The sequence below is a fragment of the Eubalaena glacialis genome, chromosome 3 (genome assembly GCF_028564815.1).
Source record: "Eubalaena glacialis isolate mEubGla1 chromosome 3, mEubGla1.1.hap2.+ XY, whole genome shotgun sequence".
Taxonomy (NCBI): domain Eukaryota; kingdom Metazoa; phylum Chordata; class Mammalia; order Artiodactyla; family Balaenidae; genus Eubalaena; species Eubalaena glacialis.
The window spans coordinates 72142720-72162434 of NC_083718.1; the positions used below are offsets into that span (position 1 = coordinate 72142720).

At 35.7% G+C, this 19715-nt stretch overlaps 1 protein-coding gene across 1 annotated transcript in view; it reads left to right on the forward strand.

The window, feature by feature from the left end:
• TMCO1 (transmembrane and coiled-coil domains 1) overlaps positions 1-19715 on the forward strand; it is a 60945-nt gene that overhangs the window by 25127 nt on the left and 16103 nt on the right. Inside the window, exons 4-6 of the mRNA XM_061185780.1 lie at positions 2002-2048; positions 3412-3479; positions 13159-13303. Coding sequence (XP_061041763.1) covers positions 2002-2048; positions 3412-3479; positions 13159-13303 — 260 coding nt within the window. The remainder of the gene's footprint in view (positions 1-2001; positions 2049-3411; positions 3480-13158; positions 13304-19715) is intronic.

The window sequence follows — 19715 nt, forward strand, 5'->3', positions numbered from 1 at the left end:
AAAGAAACATGATCTTGGGATGAAAAGCCATGGAAGGATTTTAAGCTGGGGAGTATCATGATTTTGTTCAGTTTTGCCTTTTAAGTAGATCTGACTGCATTTATGTGGAAGATGGATTTGAGGGAACAAGTTTGGAGGCAGATCTGTTAGGAGACTTCAAAGTAATATAGGTTAAGAGATGTTAGAAATCCTAACAAAGGAAGTGATAGTAAGGAGGGGAAGAGGTGGATTTCAAAGTATTTATGAGGCATAATTAATAGGACTTGGTGTTTGATTGAAGATAGAGTAGGGAGTCAAGGATGTGCCAAGGTTTCTAGTATAGATGCTTTTCTATACCTTTCTTTTCATGTCTCAGTGGTAGTCCTTTTCCCTCTCTACTTGATTTTATGCCTGTTTACCTTCTAGTCATCCCAATCTTCAAACACCCAATTTTAAAAAGTCTTATTACATTGTAAGAGGGCTGCTCAGGTAGAAAAAGAGCTCTAGCCCCCGAGATACACCTTAGTTCCACCCCATTTTGTTCATTTTCTTCCATATATCTTCATAATCCCCACTTTCTCCTGCCTGTATCCTTTTCTCCCAGGGAGAACAAACTGGATAGGAACGATGTAAGACAAGGAAGCATATATTCATCTCACCGTACATTGTTTGGAAACTACACTCCAGTCTGCGGTTCCTGTAGGCCTGTTCTTCCTTCCTTTCCTTTCCTTTAACTGCCTGAACTTGCAGCCCTCACACAAGTTTCATATATTCCAATTGTATATTTTTTATTTTAGAGGGTATTATATTTTAATTTCATAATCTTCCTGTGAGGGTGAGGATTTATGTGTGTTTTGTTCATTCATTTATCCCTAGTGCTCAGAAAAGTGCTCGGTATTTAGTAGGTAATCAATAAGTATTTGTTGAATAAATTGATCCTGGTGATAAAAATGCATAATCAAAGAAAGCAGTAGCATAGTATATATAGAGATCATTGGGTTGGGAGTTGGGAAACTTGGATCCTCATCCTGGCTTTGGCATAAAATACCTGTGTGGTCTCTGAGAAGTCACCTCTCCTTTGCTGGGCCTCAATTTCTTCTTTAGTACAATAAAGTCCCTTACGTTGATGGAATACAGTAAATAAGGTCATTAATGTACAGCTGAGACTTCTTTAGCGGTTTAGGTTCTGTGTATATAACAATTTTCTTGAAATATATGTCAAATTTCCTAGCTTTCCAAGTGACTTAACTATGAAACTATGCTTATTTTTAGATTGATTTGACTGTAATATGAAAGAACCTGAATCTTAAATTCATCTTAATTGGCTTTTAATTTTTAGACTCCATGCTCTCTTAAAGAAACTGAAAGAGGGGGAAAAAATCATAACAGATGGGGAATTAATACTTGAAACCTAAGTACAGTCATTATGGTTATACTTCCTTTTGATGTAAAGTAAGAGTATATCTTTTTTTTTTTTTTTTTAAATTTATTTTTGCCTTGTTGGGTCTTCGTTTCTGTGCGAGGGCTTTCTCTGGTTGTGGCAAGCGGGGGCCACTCTTCATCGCGGTGCGCGGGCCTCTCACTATCGCGGCCTCTCTTGTTGCGGAGCACAGGCTCCAGACGCGCAGGCTCAGTAATTGCGGCTCACAGGCCCAGTTGCTCCGCGGCATGTGGGATCTTCCCAGACCAGGGCTCGAACCCGTGTCCCCTGCATTGGCAAGCAGATTCTCAACCACTGCGCCACCAGGGAAGCCCAAGAGTATATCTTAATGTACAGAGTTCAGACACTTAAAGTTTAAATTAAACTTTAAATATTTTTATTTATTTAATTTGAACTATTTTGGTGCCCTGATGCATTTGAATTTTCTGTTAGTACAAAGTATACAGTATTCCATGTATTCAGCTTATCTTATTAAGTGATACTGAGACAGAAGTGCTATTATAGTCATCAGGCAGTGACAGTTTAACATCTGCTTTGCGCTCAGCGCTGTGTATATTAACCAGTTCATTAATTCTTTGCAGAGCGGCAAGAAGAGAAACTGAAGAATAATAACAGGGATCTATCAATGGTAAGAGTCCTAAATATAACTTCATGATAAACCACATGTTTTTCAGCAAAAGACCCTGATTTTCATCCAGTACACTGCACTTACCTTTTCAGAAATTTATAGTTATGCAGGGTATAAATAATATCATGGTTGTTCCTGGACCAGATAGAAGTGAAAATATGCTACTGGGCTGAAGCTTCGTGTTAGTAATATGAATAGCTTTTTTTTTAGGCTCTCTCGAAGTCATAATTTGTCCCTTTCACACAGTTTTTATTAGCTTCCCCCTTATGTTTTCAAATGAAGTAGCTTATTTTCTTTTTCTTCCTCATGTTATTGCTGAATCTTTGGCTTTATGGTGACCTGGTAATCCCAAATAGGAGTTGGAGCATCCTAGATGGCCTTTATTGTGGCCTTTATTCTTTAAGAGGCCTTTTGATCTGAGGGTCAGATCATATCATATCATAAAGTGTAAGGAAAAGTGACTTTATTAGCCATTTACTCATTATTTATAAAGAGTAGAGTTCAAGCATGTCTTTCTGAGGTGCAGGTAGGCTAATTATATGGCTTGACTTATTTTTCAGCTTAATTTCTGTATATTCAACGCAGGACATCTAAACTGTGCAACAGTTGTCTTTTGCTTACCAAGAGACCTTTGCTATATTATTTTATCTTCTGTTTCTTGAAATTCTTATTAAGAAAGATCATAATTTAGAAGTGCATTTTTTTGAAAATAGCTTTTCTGTTGTCGCAATTATTACATGTTCATGAGACCAAATTTGGAAACTGCAGAAAGAAGAGATAAAAATTGCTGATAAACTGTTAATCTTATATCTTTATGATCTTTTATTTGTTTATACTTTTATGGCACATGTAATCAAGAAAGAAGTTAGCTACAAGAAACAAAATGCTTAATAATGGCTTAAACATATAAAATTTTTTTCACTTGCTCAAGAGGTACAGAGGTTGGTAGTCCTGGGCTGCTGTGGCAGCATAGTAATGTCACTAAGGACTCAGGTTAACCTTCCTTAGCTTATGGTCATTTGGTTGTTTGATGGTGCTTTACTGTCAGGCATTATGTTCTTCATTCCAGGCAAGAAGTATGGGCAAAAGGCCTAAAGGGATGCTAGCCAAGTTTGTCCCTTTTAAAAGTTCTGGTTGGTACTTACATCTCATTGGCCAGAGTTGGGTCATATGGCCACCCCAATACTATTCATCAGAAGCTGGCAAGGAGAAGAGGCCTTGGAGGTGGAGGGTGGGTTAGCCAATAAACAGCTTTTTGCCAAGGAGCATCTTTTAAAAATGACATGAAACCAAAACTTTTGGGATGTCCTTTAGTGGTACTTTTTCTCTAGTGTAAAATAACAATTCGTTGGTTTCCTTCCAGGTTCGAATGAAATCCATGTTTGCAATTGGCTTTTGTTTTACTGCCCTAATGGGAATGTTTAATTCTATGTGAGTAGCCTTTTATATGGTTTTATCTAAATATTGCTCTATGTGTGTGTATATGTGAACAATTAACTTTTTTGGTAATATTTTGATATTTCAAATTTACAGAAGAGTTACAAGAATAGTACATTGATTAACCAGATTCACAATTGTTAACATTTTCCCTCATTTGCTTTCTTTTTTTCTCTGTTTCTCCATATCATATATGTACTCATTCATACATTATTTGTATATTTTTCTGAATCATTCAAGAGTTTGTTGTAGGCTTCATGCCCCTTTGCCCATAACTACTCAAGTGTGTATTTCCTAAGAACATGGACATTCTCTTACTTAACCTCAATCCAGTTATCAAAATCAAGGGAAATTTAATTTTGATGGAATACAATTATAACTTTTTCACCGTCTTAATATTGAGGATATCTTATGTGTAAGGCAAAGACTAAGGTTTTATGGGTCCTCTAAAAAGAATTTAATATGTCTCCTGGGTTTTTAAGTTCCTTACTAACAAACTGCTTCAAAATGAAGGTAGTCGTACAGAGATGTTTTGACTCTTAAAATAGAGTCTTAACAACTATAATCTTGTTTAATGATAAGGTAGGTTACTATTGTCTAAACTAGCATATAGCAGGCCTGAGTAATTGTGGGACTGCTTTTGACAGAAGCTGGGAAAATATCCAGAGATGACAAGCTGTCATTTATTACCTTTCAGAGCTCACCTGAACTACCACGCATTTTCCTCACTCACTCTTTTTCTTCCCTTTCTCCTACTCTTCCTCCCCTGCTTCATTTCTACCTGTCTGTCTCTTTCTCTCCTTGTACCCACCCCCCACCCCACCTCCGGTCTGTTCTTCTCTTCCCACCTGTCAAGGGCCTACTTTGTGCCAGGCATTGTGCTAGGTATCAGAATATAACAAATAAGGTGTGTTCCCTGCCCTCAGTAATATCAAAATTTTATGGAAAGAAAGGACAAACAAATCAATACATTGATGGATGTTACAATAGATGTGTGTGTGTGTGTGTGAAATATAGTAGGGGGGAGAAAGGGAGTGGTTATTTTTACTTAGGTGAGGCACCAAAGGGAATGTCCAAAATGATTTTAATACAGAATTTCCACTTAACTAGTGATTACTAAAATCATAGACCTTTAGTGCTGAAAAGGACCTTTGGAAGGTTAAATAACTTGCCCAAGGTCTCTAGAAGTCTCATAATTTCTAACTTATAACTCTAAACTCAGTATTCTTTTTTCACTGCTATGCTTTCTCTCATTTCTTGGGTATATATCACCGTGGATTACCAGGCAAACCAAACACTGAAAGATTTTGTAGTTAACTAGTAAGCTTCATTGGTACAACTCAAATACTCAAATATTCTTTAATTTGTCACATTCTGGACAGTATAGAGCTAGCTAAGTACTCATCTATATTTTAAAAATTTGATGCTTAACGTCTTATTTTTCTCATACTTCTGATTTTTAAAATAATATTTTTATAGGTTAGTGGTGTGTGTGTGTATAGCTATTCTTATTGGTCTTGGCTTTATTGTGTGATACCTACAATAAATTTGAATCACTGCTTTGCTTGAAGTTCAGCATTTGATTTTATTCCTTAGTCTTATGTACAGGTGGGTTCTAACGAAATAGGCTGATTAAGAAAGAACTGTGGGGAATATAGCCAATATTTTATAATAACTCTAAATGGAGTATAATCTTTAAAAACTGCGAATCACTATGTTGTACACCGGAAACTTATGTAATATTGTAAATCACCTATACCTGAATTTTAAAAAAAAGAAAAGGAAGAAAGAATGGTGGCCATTTCTACCAGTGGTAATGCTGCCTTATATTCATGTGGTTCCCTTTCTTAATGTTATTTGTGAACATATCGTGGTATGAATGGCTGCTCTCTGGGAGGGGCATCTGATTCAAATATATTTTTCTCACAATGCCATATTTTTCCCCTCAGGTGGAACCTTTTATTACATTTTTTTCTGTAATCATTGAAGTAATAAATTCTTACTGGAAAAATTCCAATAATATATAAATGTATAAAATATAAAGTAAAGATCACTCTGCCTTCCTCAAATGAGTGTGTGTCCTTTCAAGATCTGTACTTCTTCTCTCTGTATACAAACATTTAATATTTGTATGTATTAATTTTTATACCCCAAAATGGTTGTTTTGTAACCTGCTATAGTTACCTGTGATAATTTTTTAAATACAGTATGTGTAACTCTTGCATAATCATTTTTAGAGGATTTTAATTTTTTTTAATTTTTTTAAAATTTATTTTTTTATTTTTATTTTTTTGGCTGCGTTGGGTCTTCATTGCTGCATGCAGGCTAGGATTTTTAAAATTATTTATTTATTTATTTGGTGGCACCAGGTCTTAGTTGTGGCTCGTGGGCTCCTTGGTTGTGGCATGCGAACTCTTAGTTGCAGCATGCATGTGGGATCTAGTTCCCTGACCAGGGATCAAACCCAGACCCCCTGCATTGGGAGGGCAGAGTCTTAACCACTGTGCCACTAGGGAAGTCCCATCTTGCATAATCATTTTTAATGTCTGTCAGTATTCCATTGAATGGATGTCCCCTAACTTATATAATCTTCTATTAATCTTCACACAGAATTTTCACAGGTAGTATGTACACCAGTGTATACTTATTTTTTCCTCAGGCATATCCTAGCAGTATTGCTTAGGTGAAATTTTTTCTTTTTGGCCTTGCCGCACAGCATGCGGGATCTTAGTTTCCCCGACCAGGGATCGAACCCGCGACCCCGTGCGGTGGAAGTGCGGAGTCTTAACCACTGGACTGCCAGGGAATTCCCCTAGAAAGGTTTTTATTAATTTATATTTTCAATTATTGCCCTCAGTACTTGTGAGTGGTTCTTTCTTCATATATTTGTCATTACTGGGAATTATGTATCTGTTTAATATTTGCAAATCTAATAGCTAAACAATAATATTTCTTTTAAAATTTGCATTTCTTGTGAGATGTAGCATCTTTTCATATACTTATTATGTTTATCTATTTCTAAATTTCTAGTTCGTGTTCTTTCCCTTATTTTCTTTTTATAAGAATTTTTTATTTATTGAGACTATTAAGCTCTCTTTTTGAGATATATGGACAATGTTAATTTTTATGTCAAATCTGTTAACTCTTTTCTGTTATATAAATAGTGCCTTTCTCATACCAGATTATATAAATTTTTTTCTACTTTTTATTTTTTATATTTAAATTTTGTTTCATCTGTAATTTTTTTTGGTGGTCAGTTTCCAACTTTACCAAGTACTTAGCTATTGTTAATACCAGGTAGGGAACAAATAATATATTTTCCCTGATGATTTGAAATGACTAGTTTATGATATATCAGGTAGCTTCCCAAAGCTTATGCAGTAGATCTTAACCAGGAATGTGCATCAGAACCAAAGTTTAAAAAGAAAAAGAATTTTCTTATACTAGTAATACACAAGTACTTCTAAAAAATTCAAACAGTATAGAGTAATGTAGAATAAAAAGTGAAAGTGAACCCAAATGAGTTGAAAACTTATGTCCACACAGAAACTTGCACATAGATGTTTATTGCAGCTTGATAATTGCCAAAACTTGGAAGCAACCAAGATGTTCTTCAGTTGGTAAACGGGTAAACTGTGGAACATCCAGACAGTGGAATGTTATTCATTGCCAAAAAGAAATGGGCTATTGGCCATGCAAAGACATGGAGAAACCTTAAATGCATATTACTAAGTGAAAGAAATCAACCTGAAAAGGCTACGTACTATATGATTACAACTATATGACATTCTAGAAAGGGCAAAGCTCTGGAGACAGTAAAAAGGTCAGTGGTTGCCAGGGATTAGGTGTGAGGGAGGGATGAATAAGCAGAGCACAGAGGATTTTTTAGTGTAAAACTATTCTGTGTGATACTTAATGGTGATACATGTTGCTATACATTTATTAAAACCCAAGAGTGAACCCTAATGTAAACTATGGACTTTGGGTGATAATGAGGTGCCATTGTAGGTTCATCAGTTGGCAATTATGAATAATGCTTCCATAAACATCTGTGTGCAGGTTTTTTTGTGAACATGTTTTCAACTCCTTTGGATAGATACCAAGGAGCATGGTTGCCGAATGGTATTCATGTTTTTTTTCTGGTCTTTGTGCCCAGCCCAGAAATTTAAATATATATATATATATATATAAATATATATATTTAAATATATATAAACATATATATTTAATCTATTTAAATATATACATATTTCTTATGTCTAGGACTGTGAGCACCTAGAAGTTAAAGAATGTATCTCTATTTTTATAAGCTGGTATGTGAAATTAAAAGTCTAGTACATTTTTTTTTTTTTTTGGTGAACGAATTCCAAGTTTTATTTCACATATATTGAAAAGCAGACGTTTCAGATCTGATGTTCAGAATATCCAGTCTATAGGATTCAATGCTATCTTCATATCCTCAGATAAAACGTCATTGTTCATGTGACATGACAGTCCAGACAATAGCTGGGATTGAAACCGAATGCACCCCTTTCTTTTTCTTTTCATTAAAAATATTAGCAAATAATAATTTAATCAAAATTTAATCATATTTGTATGTATGAATTTTAAATTTAAATGGGAAAAAAAGGAAAAAAAACATATAGAAAAAAAAAACCCCACCATCCCTCAGCAGTTCTAAACAAAATTAATGTGGGTGTCAATTATTACAGAGTCTAGTACATATTTTGATTGTATTGAACAATCACTATTCATTTTTCATATAATTTCTCTTAGTTTCACCTTGATCATCTGTTTATTATAGAATGGAATACATTATCTCTAATATCTATTTTAGTCTTAAAATTGTTGATAAGAAAAAAGCCTCAAGTTAGACTAAGATGGGAAGGACTTGAGCTCCCAGATTGCCAGAGCAGCAACAAGAGGCACAAAATTCAGCTATTTATTTGTCTTTGACTTCTCTTCTGGATCTTTTCCATAAAGCTGAAACATTAAATCTTAGAATTAGAAGTGATGTTAAAAGTCATTTAACACATTACTTCTGTGTCAATACGGAAATCCCTCCAATAATACCTCTAGCAGATAATTTTCCATTATTTTTAATCATTTTCAACGATGAGGAGCTTGATGGTTTCTGAGATAATATAGTTTTACCGAGTAGTATTTAGAGTTTGAAAGTGGTTCCTTTTACTGGACCAAAATATGCCTGCTTGTTCTTCTGCTCATGAGCAGTGGTCCTGCCCTCTGGAACTGCAGAGAGTAAGTTCACTTAAAGAAATAATTGACCTATTGTAAGCTATCTCTCTCTTTGCACCCTTTTCTTTCTCTCCCTAACTCTTTTCATTATTAGGCTACACACCAGTAATGGTATCTATTCTTAGCTATTCCTATGGCAAGCCTCTAATCTCCTGGAAAAATTAATTTGGAGGGTTTTTTTTCTTCATATTTGTGGCTGGTTTAAGGTCTCATTCGTACTAAATGTTCAGTTTCACATAAATGAATAACTCACTTATAGGACATGAAAGGTTTTCTCTCTCCTTTTTCTTTTAAAGCTTTTTTCCAGCTTTATTGAGATATATAATGACATATAATATAGAACATTGTGTACGTTTAAGGTGTACAGAGTGATAATTTGATACACATACATATTGCAAAATGATTACCACAGTAAGTTCAGTTAGCAAATCCTTCATCTCACATAAATATCATTTTGTTGTGGTGGCGGTGAGAACAATTAAGACTTACTCTCTTAACTTTCAAGCATATAATACAGTATTAGCTATAATTACTGTGCTGTACATTAGAAGCCCAGAGCTTATTCATCTTAAAACTGGAAGTTTGTACCCTTTGACCAGCATCTCCCCATTTCCTTCAACCCCTGTCCTCTGGCAACCACCAATCTAATTCTCTGTTTCCATGAGTTCAGCTTTTTTAGATTCCACATATAAGTGATGTCATACAGTATTTGTCTTTCTCTGTCAGACTTGTATACAGTATATATATCACATTTTCTTTATCCATTCATCTGTCGGTGGACACTTAGGTTGTTTCCATATCTTGGTTATTATGAATAATACTGCAATGACATGGGAGTACAGATCTCTTTGAGATAGTTTATTTCAATTCCTTTGGCTAAATAGCTAGAAATGGGATTTCTGGATCATATGGTAGTTCTACTTTTAATTTTTTGAGGAACATCCATATTGTTTTTCATAGTAGCTGTACCAATTTACATTCCCAGCAATAGTGCCCAGGGGTTCCCTTTTCTCCACATCCTTGCCAGCATTTGTTATCTCTTGTCCTTTTGATAATAGTCATTGTAACAGGCATGAGGTGAAATCTCATTGTGGTTTTGATTTGCATTTCCCTGATGGTTAGTAACGTTGACCACCTTTTCATGTACTTCTTGGCCATTTGTATGTCTTGTTTGGAAAAATGTCTATTCAGATCCTCTGCCCACTTTTTAATTGGATTATTTGGGGGGCTGTTTTGCTATTGAGTTGTACGAATTCCTGATATATTTTGGATATTAACCCCTTATCAGATATATAGTCTGCAAATATTTTCTCCCATTTCATAGTTTGCCTTTTCATTTTGTTGTTTCTTTTGCTGTGCAGAAGCTTTTTAGTTTGATGTAGTCACATTTGTTGATTTTTGTTGCTTGTGCTTTTGGTGTCATATCCAAAAAAATCATTGCCAAGACCAATGTCAAGGAGCTTTTTTCCCTATGTTTTCTTCTATAAGTTTTACAGTTTCAGGTCTCATGTTTAAGTCCTTAATCCATTTTGAGTTAATTTTTGTGAGTAGTGTATGATAGGGGTCCAGTGTAATTCTTTTGCATGTGAATATCCAGTTTACCCAGCACCATTTATTGAAGAGGCTATCCTTTTCCCCACTGAGCATTTCTGGCTCTTGTCAGATATTAGTTGACTGGGTTTATTTCTGGGCTCTCTATTCTATTCTATTGGTCTGCATGTCTATTTTTGTGCCAGTAATATATTGGTTTGATTACTATAGCTTTGTAACATAGTTTGAAATCAGAAAGTTTGATACCTCCAGCTTTCTCAAGGTTGCTTTGCCTATTCAAGATCTTTTGTGGTTCCATATGAGTTTTAGTATTGATGTTTCTATTTTTGTGAAAAGTAGAGTTTTGATTAGAGATTGTATTGGATCTATAGATGACTTTGTTGTTGTTGTTTTTAATAAATCTATTTATTTTATTTATTTATTTTTGGCTGCCTTGGGTCTTCCTGTGCACGGGCTTCCTCTAGTTGCAAGGAGCGGGGGCTACTCTTCATTGTGATGCGCAGGCTTCTCATTGTGGTGGCTTCTCTTGTTGTGGAGCACGGGCTCTAGGCATGCAGGCTTCAGTAATTGTGGCATGCAGGCTCAGTAGTTGTGGCTCGTGGGCTCTAGAGCGCAGGCTCAGTAGTTGTGGCACACGGGCTTAGTTGCTCCACGGCATGTGGGATCTTCCAGACCAGGGCTTGTACCTGTGTCCCCTGCATTGGCAGGTGGATTCTTAACCACTGTGCCACCAGGGAAGCCCTGTAGATGACTTTGGATAGTATGGACATTTTAACAATATTAACTCTTCCAGTCTATGAACATGGATATCTTTCCATATATTTGTGTCTTCTTCAGTTTCTTTATCAATGTCTTATAATTTTCAGTGTATATATCTTTCACCTCCTTGATTAAATTTATTCCTAAGTATTTTATTGTTTTTGATGCTATTGTAGATAGGATTGTTTTATTTATTTTTTCATATAGTTCATTGTTGGTGAAATGCAACTGATTTTTGTATGTTGATTTCCATCCCAAAACTTTACTGAATTCATTTATTAGTTGTAAAAGATTTTCTTTTTGGCTACAATTTCAAGTCAAAAATGTCAAGGAATAAAATTACTGTATAAGATGAATTTGTTGGGTGTGTATGTTAGCAATAAGAGGGCTAAACATTTCGGGCTATATTTATTCCAGCCCTACTCCTCACAGTTTAACTCTACAGATGGAGAGTAGAGTGGCGTATGTAGAACAGTATACTGCATACGGCATATAACCAGGAAATATTGGAACAACTGTGTATAATACTTCCTGTGAGTGAATGGGAATATCTCCTCCTGGAAAAGTTATTACAATACTTTTTTTTGCTTTTGTGAGGTTAGTAGATAAGAATAACTACTTCAAGCGGATCTTTAAATATTTTCGTCATATCCAAGTAACAACAGTTCATGATTGAGCCCTTACCCTGTGCAAACTATATACTAGGAAAGCAGTTGGAAATAGTAAGTGGACAATCATACATATGTATAGAATATGTCAAATTCATTCTATTTATATTCTTTGGAGTTCAGCTGTATAAGAAGCTCTTTATAACCACAATAGTTAATATGGATATTTAGGGATTTTTTTCCCCAACGAAAAAGATGGTAATGCTACCTCTCTTTTCCCTCTCCCTCTATAGAAACATTCTAAATACCAAATGTTTTTCTAAGAGGGAATGTTCTAGATATTTTAACTGGAGTTAAAGACTTTATTTGGATAATGTAACTGATGCTGTCATATTTTTCTAATATTATGAAGTATCACTATCCTTAATCACATTAATTTATAATTCTCAATATTGTCTGACTGTACAGCTTATTCATAGAAAAGTATAAAAGAAGTTTATATCCCCAGCACCTCAAAATAAACACTGATACATATTTTCTTCTACTTTTTTCTAAGATTTTCTCTTTTCAAAACATTTTTCTTTCCTATTTTAGAAAAAGTAAAAGGAATTACTTTCAAACATTAGAAGTATGTTAAAAGTTATCTCAGAGTATTATGTATGCCATTTTTCATTCACCGCTATGTATATTCCATGAATTTCTCTCCAGAAGTGTTTATCCTGTTTAATGTGTATATACTGGGAATCTTTGAGTCTTGGAAAAGAGGGTTCTTAAAATCTTATTGGTGTCATGGTTTAGAACAGTGGTTCTCAAAGTGTGGTTTGGGGATCCCTGGAGGTCTGTGAGACTTTTAGGAGGTCCTTCAGGTAAAAATTATTGTTGTAATAATTCTAAGATGTTATTTGCCTCTTCACTCTCCTTCTCTCATGAATGTACAGTGGAATTTTCCAGAGGCTTCATAGGGTGTGTAATATTGCGACAGCCTGAGTAATGAAGCAGCTATGAGAATCCAACATTTTTCTATTAAGTAAAACATTAAAGAGATTGGGGGAAAAAAAGCCTTTCTTCTCACTAAATTCTTTTTCTGTATGGAAAATATATTTTCCATAAAAATACTTGTGTTAACATACTGAATATTGTTACCTTTTAAATGATTTGATAAATGGTTTAAAATTTCTGTTTTAATTTATAAAGCAGTAATACTGATAGATATAACCTCTAAATAAAACCTCTTTAGGGTCCTCAATAAGTTTTCAGAGTGTTAAAGGATCCTGGTACTGAAAAAATTAAGAATCACTAGTTTAGAAAAAGATTGATGGGAAAAATCTAGGCCCTTCCTTACATCCTTATACTTCAAGTCCCTTTTTAGAATATCATCCTTTCTTTATTTTTTAGAGATCAAGGGACTTAGAGTTCTATTTCTATCCCAGATTCTTCTCTGGAACTAAGAGGCTTGTCTGTCTTCCAAAAATAACAGTTCTTTGTCTTTTCCTTTTTAGATTTGATGGTAGAGTGGTGGCAAAGCTCCCTTTCACCCCCCTTTCCTACATCCAAGGACTGTCTCATCGAAATCTGCTGGGGGATGATACCACAGACTGTTCCTTCATCTTCCTGTATATTCTCTGTACCATGTCAATTCGACAGGTAAGTGACAACATCCACTATTTAATATGTATATCCTTCCTTGCTGTCACACCCTAAATGAGTGTCTACTTCTGTAATACTGGAAGTGTCTACCTGTTGCTACTGAGATCTTTCAGTTGCTTGTTTTAGAATTCCAGAGTATCATCTAAAACTGTTTTAAATGTGTGTAGGTCTAGATTACTGATCCTTAGGGATGGGAAGTAGCCATAAAATCAAACATGGTTTCCACATCCCATTTTTAGAGCTCTCAAGTTTCTTCTTTATTGCAACTATCTAAAGGTAGAAAAGTAAAGAGTGGGTTTTGTCTTCCCACTATCATTTCTTCTTTATTATACACCAGTGCCTTTTGGCACTTCAGAAACACAGATAAACATAATAATTTGGGAACTTTAAGTTAGTCACAGTTGAGATAAAGTCTGGGTTGTAGAATTTACATTCAAGCAACATGATGGTCAGACATTCATAGTGAAAAAGAGTGAGAACTAAGAGATCCATATAAGGTTGTGAGAGCCTGGAAGAGAGACATAACATTCAATTAGTGGCAGACGATTCAGGCAGAAAGGTTGAAAGAATGAAGTGGCTTTTGAGATGGGACTTTAAAAAGTAAGAGAGGTTAATTAAAGTCTCTGCTCCAGAACTCTTAATCTTTCAGGGCATTATTCAGTTTTTGAACATACTGCCACTCAGCAGGCATTGTAGTGGGGAGGTTGGCACATGCAATAAGTATGAACATGATTCTTTCAATGATTGTTGCATAAATGATTCTTTCAGAGTTGTTTTTCTTCTTCTTCTTCCTCTGAATATTGTCTGTGGCAGCAGGTTTTTTGATTTGTCTGGCATGTGGGAATCAATAGGAAATGGAATTATAGTTTGAAGCTCACAAAGATCTTCATGATCTTACCACTTAATACTTTCCTTACCTCATCTCTCACCTCATCCAACACTCCAGCCATTCTGACTTGCCTGACAGTTTCCATGTTCCACTTACCCAGACTCACTTTTTGTGAATGCTCTTCCTTCTATCTGGATGTCTCCCACCTTCTTCTGTTGCATATTGAATGCAACCAAGTTTCCAGGCTTCCTGGAATCATTTTCTGACACTTGCTGCATTCTGAAGGGTAGATATATGACCAGATGCAGAAATCTCAGAAGATTATCACAGTAGTCTAGCAAAAAATCACTATGTTCTAAACTGTTACCGTGATGGGAGGGTTGAAAAGGAGGGGACAAAGTTGAAAAATATATAGAGGTAAACTAGCAGAACTTAGTGATTGATTTAATGTGAGAAAGGAGAAACTAAGGTGACTTCAACATTATGGCTTTGGTGACCAAATGGAGGATGGGAATAGAAGAAAGAGAAGTAGGTTGGTTAGAAAACATGCTGTTTGAGGTGTTTGTGAGGCACTTAAGTGGGTATGTCCACCAGGAAGTTATATTCTTGTGTAGCCGAGGTGTATACTACATCTTTTGGCATGCTTTAGCATTTTGCCTTATCCAAGGTGAAAGCCAAGACAGTGACAACATGGATCTCTTTGTTGGTTTAACAGAGGTCATCAGTAACTAGAATATTGCTCTTAAATTTGATTATTTAAGTATGAAATATTAAAATTATAGCTAGGGTCAATATTAATAAAAACAATGATGTATACATGCTACTTTAAGCAACAAAGAACAATTCTATTTTAATTACATGCAGATGTTACTACTTTATTTGTGACGGCTCACAACAGTTTTGTGTTTTTTTTGTTTTGGGGGTTTTTTTTTTTTGGCCACGGCTCGCGGCTTTGCAGGATCTCAGTTCTCTGACCAGGGATTGAACCTGGGTCACGGCAGTGAAAACCCGGAATCCTAACCACTAGGCCACCAGGGAACTCCCTCACAATAGTTATTTTAGATGCACCATTTGCACTGCTACCTGGACATTGTTACCTAGAAATCACCATCTGAACTGTAGAGTTTTTTTTTTAATGAAATAAATGTTAAGAATGATCATTGAGAAAGTTCAGCTCAAGCTGGTCTTTAAACTCCTTTCAGTTATTTCAGAAAGTCTGGTGAGGTGTATGTGTAGCAATTAATTTTATCAGGAATGCCATGGTGGTCAGCAAACAGAAGAAGTTTGCTGACCACCATGTAAGGGTCTAGATCAGGGGTCCCCAACCCCCGGGCTGCGGACTGGTACGACATGTTAGGAACTGGGCCGCACAGCAGGAAGTGAGCTGCGGGCAAGCGAGCGAAGCTTCATCTGCTGCTCCCATTGCTCACATTACTGCTTGAACCATCTCCCTGCTGCCCGTCCATGGAAAAAATTGTCTTCCATGAAACCAGTCCTTAGTGCCAAAAAGTTTGGGGACTGCTGGTCTAGATGATAAATACTTTTGTATTTACTTTTCAGACCATACAGTCTCTGTCACAACAACTTAACTCTGCCATTATAGTATGAAAACAGTCCTAGACAATATGTAAATGAATGAGTGTGGCTGTGTTCCATCAAAACTTTATTGATAAAAATAGTCAGGGGCTTCCCTGGTGGCGCAGTGGTTAGGAATCCGCCTGCCAATGCAGGGGACATGGGTTTGAGCCCTGGTCCGGGAAGATCCCACATGCCATGGAGCAACTAGGCCCGTGAGCCACAACTACTGAGCCTGTGCTCTAGAGCTTGCGAGCCACCACTACTGAAGCCCACGTGCCACAACTACTGAAGCCCATGCACCTAGAGCCCGTGCTCCGCAACAAGAGAAGCCACCACAGTGAGAAGCCCGCGCGCCACAACGAAGAGTAGCCCCCTCTAGCTGCAACTAGAGAAAACCCGTGTGCAGCAATGAAGACCTAACACAGCCATTAATTAATTAATTAATTTATAAAAACCGGGCAGTAGACCAGCCATGCTAACTCCTGAGAATACAAAAAAAAGGTGAAAGGTGATGGGTGGGGAGAGAAGGGGCAGCAAAAAAATAAAAAAATTCAGTGTGTTTGTTTTCAGCCAAGGAAGATATATATTCATACTTTTAATTTCCGCTTGTCCGATCCTATGCACTGATATTAATAAGAGAAAAGTATATAGAGCTCTAGTATAGGTATTCTGAGATATTAAAAATCTTTGAAAAATCACTAAAATGGCCTACTTTTATCATTTTTATTAGCTGCCAATAGTTTCTGTATTCTGTTCCCCATTGGTTGTTAGTATGTATACTAACAGGAGGATTATGAACTTATATCCAGTCTGAAATACTTTAGCATTTGAAGTGTTACTATGGAATATATGCTTCTTTCTTTGAATTAAAATTCCTTTCTCTTATTCCCTTTCTCTTTCTATGTTTTGTTTTGTTGTTTTATTTGTTTTTTAAGATCTTAGGTTGCATAATAGTTGACTCTGTTGATGCATGTGAAATGAGCCATCATAAAATATGAGGCTTTCAGATTAGAGACTGTATTATGATTCCCTCAATGAAGCCATTCTTTTTTTTTAATTAATTAATTTATTTATGTATATATTAAAAAACATTTTTTTTGGCTGTGTTGGGTCTTTGTTGCTGCACATGGGGTTTCTCTAGTTGCAGCGAGCGGGGATTACTCTTCATTGTGGTACGCGGGCTTCTAGTGATTTCTTAATTTCCTGTATATACCTTAAAGCATAGTGTGCACCTAAAAGGCATATGTGAAACAAACAGTAGCTACTACACCCAAATATAAACTTATAAACTTGGAAAATTGGGGTTATACCACTTTTTACTCCCTAGAACAATGTAGGAAAATTCATGTTGCCCCCAACCTCCAGTAGAAATTGTCAAACTTTTGGGTTTTTACCAATCTAATACATAAGAATTGCTCTCTCATTGTAGTTTTAATTTGCTCATTTGGATTGAGCATCTCTATTTGTCTAAGAGCTATTCATGTATTTTTTTTCTTTCTTTGGTAGGCGAGACACTGTGTATGCTTTTTGCCTATTTCGCTATTGGGTTGTTGGTCTTTTTCTTAATTTTTAGCTCTTAGGGAGATTAGCTCTCTCTGTGATCTAAGTTACTAATAATTTTTACAAATTGTCATTCGTGTTTGTTTTACTTAGTATGGTTTTTGCCATGCAAAATTTTGTTTGCTGGAGGTTTTTTGTTGTTTTTTTTTTTCCTTTTTTGGTTTACTAGTCTTTAACTAAAGTTATAAAGAAATTCATCCTTGTTTTCTTCTAGTACATTTTGGTTTCATTCTTTATATTTAAGTCATGGTTCGATGCATTTGCAGTTGACACTGGTGTACCTTATTTATTCTTTGCTCTTGTACTTTGCCAACTATTATGTGATTTTTATGAGGGAAAACATGGATTCATTTGAGATCAAAGGTTGCCTATCCCTTGTTTTCAAAGACTGAGAAGCCAGGGGGTCAAAAGAATGCAGTAAGGTTAATGATTATTCTTGAATCTAGTGTGTATTTGAATAGGACGAAGCCCTGTCAGCAGCCTACTATTAATATTTTCTCTGGAGTGCCTGTCTAAATTCCTCTTTGAAATTTGTAAGTCTGTTCAGATCCCAGTGCAAGTGTTTGGCTGGGGACACTCCTCCTTTCTTCACACCTTGTGTAGATAATCAGGTCTTTTGGAATGCGCAGGTGTCATAGGGTGGGCTAAGCGTTGTGATCTGAACCCCTAGAGTAAAAGAATATGGAGGAGTGGGTCAAAATATACGTGTCATACCTATAGAGTCTCAAGGTTTAAACTTGTCAGTGTGACTGCCCCTGGTAGCAATTTTCCTGAGGAATCCTCAAGGCAATGCTGTCTTATGTCCAGAAGCTACTTTCTGGTTTCCTATGTTCAGTAATTCCAGTGCTTTTAACCTTTCTTGTTTATTGTGGTAAAATAGACATAACATAAAATATGCTGCTTTAAACATTTTTAACTGTACAATTCTGTGACATTAAGTACATTGTACGTTGTCGTATGACCATCACCACTATCCATCTCTAGAACTTTTTCATCTTCCCAAACCGAAAATCTCTGCCCATTAAACCCTAAATCTCCATTACCCTCTCCCCTCAGTCCCTGGCAACAACCATTCTACTTTCTGTCTCTGTGAATTTGGCTGTTCATATTTGTGAATTTGACCTCATATAAGTAGAATCATACTTATGTCCTTTTGTAACTGGCATGTTTTAAAGGTTCATCCATGTTGTAGCATGTGTCAGAATTTCTTTCCTTTTTAAGGGTGAATAGACATTCCATTGTATGTATATACCACATTTTGTTTATTCATCTGTCAAAGGACAATTGGATTGCTTCTACCTTTTGGCTGTTGTGAGTAATGCTGCTGTGAACACGGGTGTATAAATGTCTGAATTCCTGTTTTCCCTTCTTTTTGCATATATACCCAGAAGTAGAATTGCTGATCATACTGCAATTCTATGTTTAATTTTTTGAGGAATCAACATACTGTTTTCCATAACTACTCATCATTTTACCCAGTACTGTTATCTTAAGGCTTCAGTTCGCCACCAGTTTGAGACCATTTTTAAAAGAATACAAGTAATTTCTCATGCTTTTGTTTCAGTGAGTGAAAACCATAATTTCATTCACTCAGGGTTAATGTTTATGCTGAACGTGTAAAAACAAAATGTATTTTATTCGTTACCTCCAGCAATGGTGGGGTGGCCTTGCTTGTTTTAATGGGGGAGTCTTCTTGTAGTAAATTAGAATATAGCATCTAGGGGAATGAGAAACATTTCTGTTATTCATGTCCTTAAACTGTCAACAGTTTAATTGCTGAAGTGAGTAGATAGTTCTAGCACCAGGTTTCTGGAATTTGTTTTAAACATCTTATATTTGTGAAAGATTATGATATTTACATATGTCAGTTAATAATGTCTCTACAGTATTAACCAGAATCCACTTCCTTTACTGAGAGTGATAGTGTGATTAAATCAGCTAGCTCCAGTCCCTTCGTGACAATACCCCAAGGGTAGGAGTGTGCTAACTGGTTTTAAAAAAAGTGTCACCTTAAGAACAACTGCTAAAAAAAAAAAGAAAACTGCTAACTATCTATATCATGCCCCCTTATTATGATGGAGGTATAATATTAGGTTGAATTAAGGGTATCTGTCTGCTTCAGTAATTTTTTTCCCCTATCTATAAGAGAACTTACTATCACATTAATAATAATCCCTTGATAGAGTCCTCTGTTCATTTATTCATTCAACAAAATTGAACACATATGTGTATCAGGCTCTGTGCTGGGTGCTTAGTATACAGTTATATAAAAAAAAAAAACTGACATATGATTATGGTCCTTGCCCTCATGGAACTTATGTTTCTTTTCAAATAAAAAGGTTAATTTTCCCCACTTGCAACTTCACTTCTAAAGAAATCATTATCAAATATGAGGGTATAGAACTACATTTAAAATTATTTCTGTTATACTAATCAGAGTGG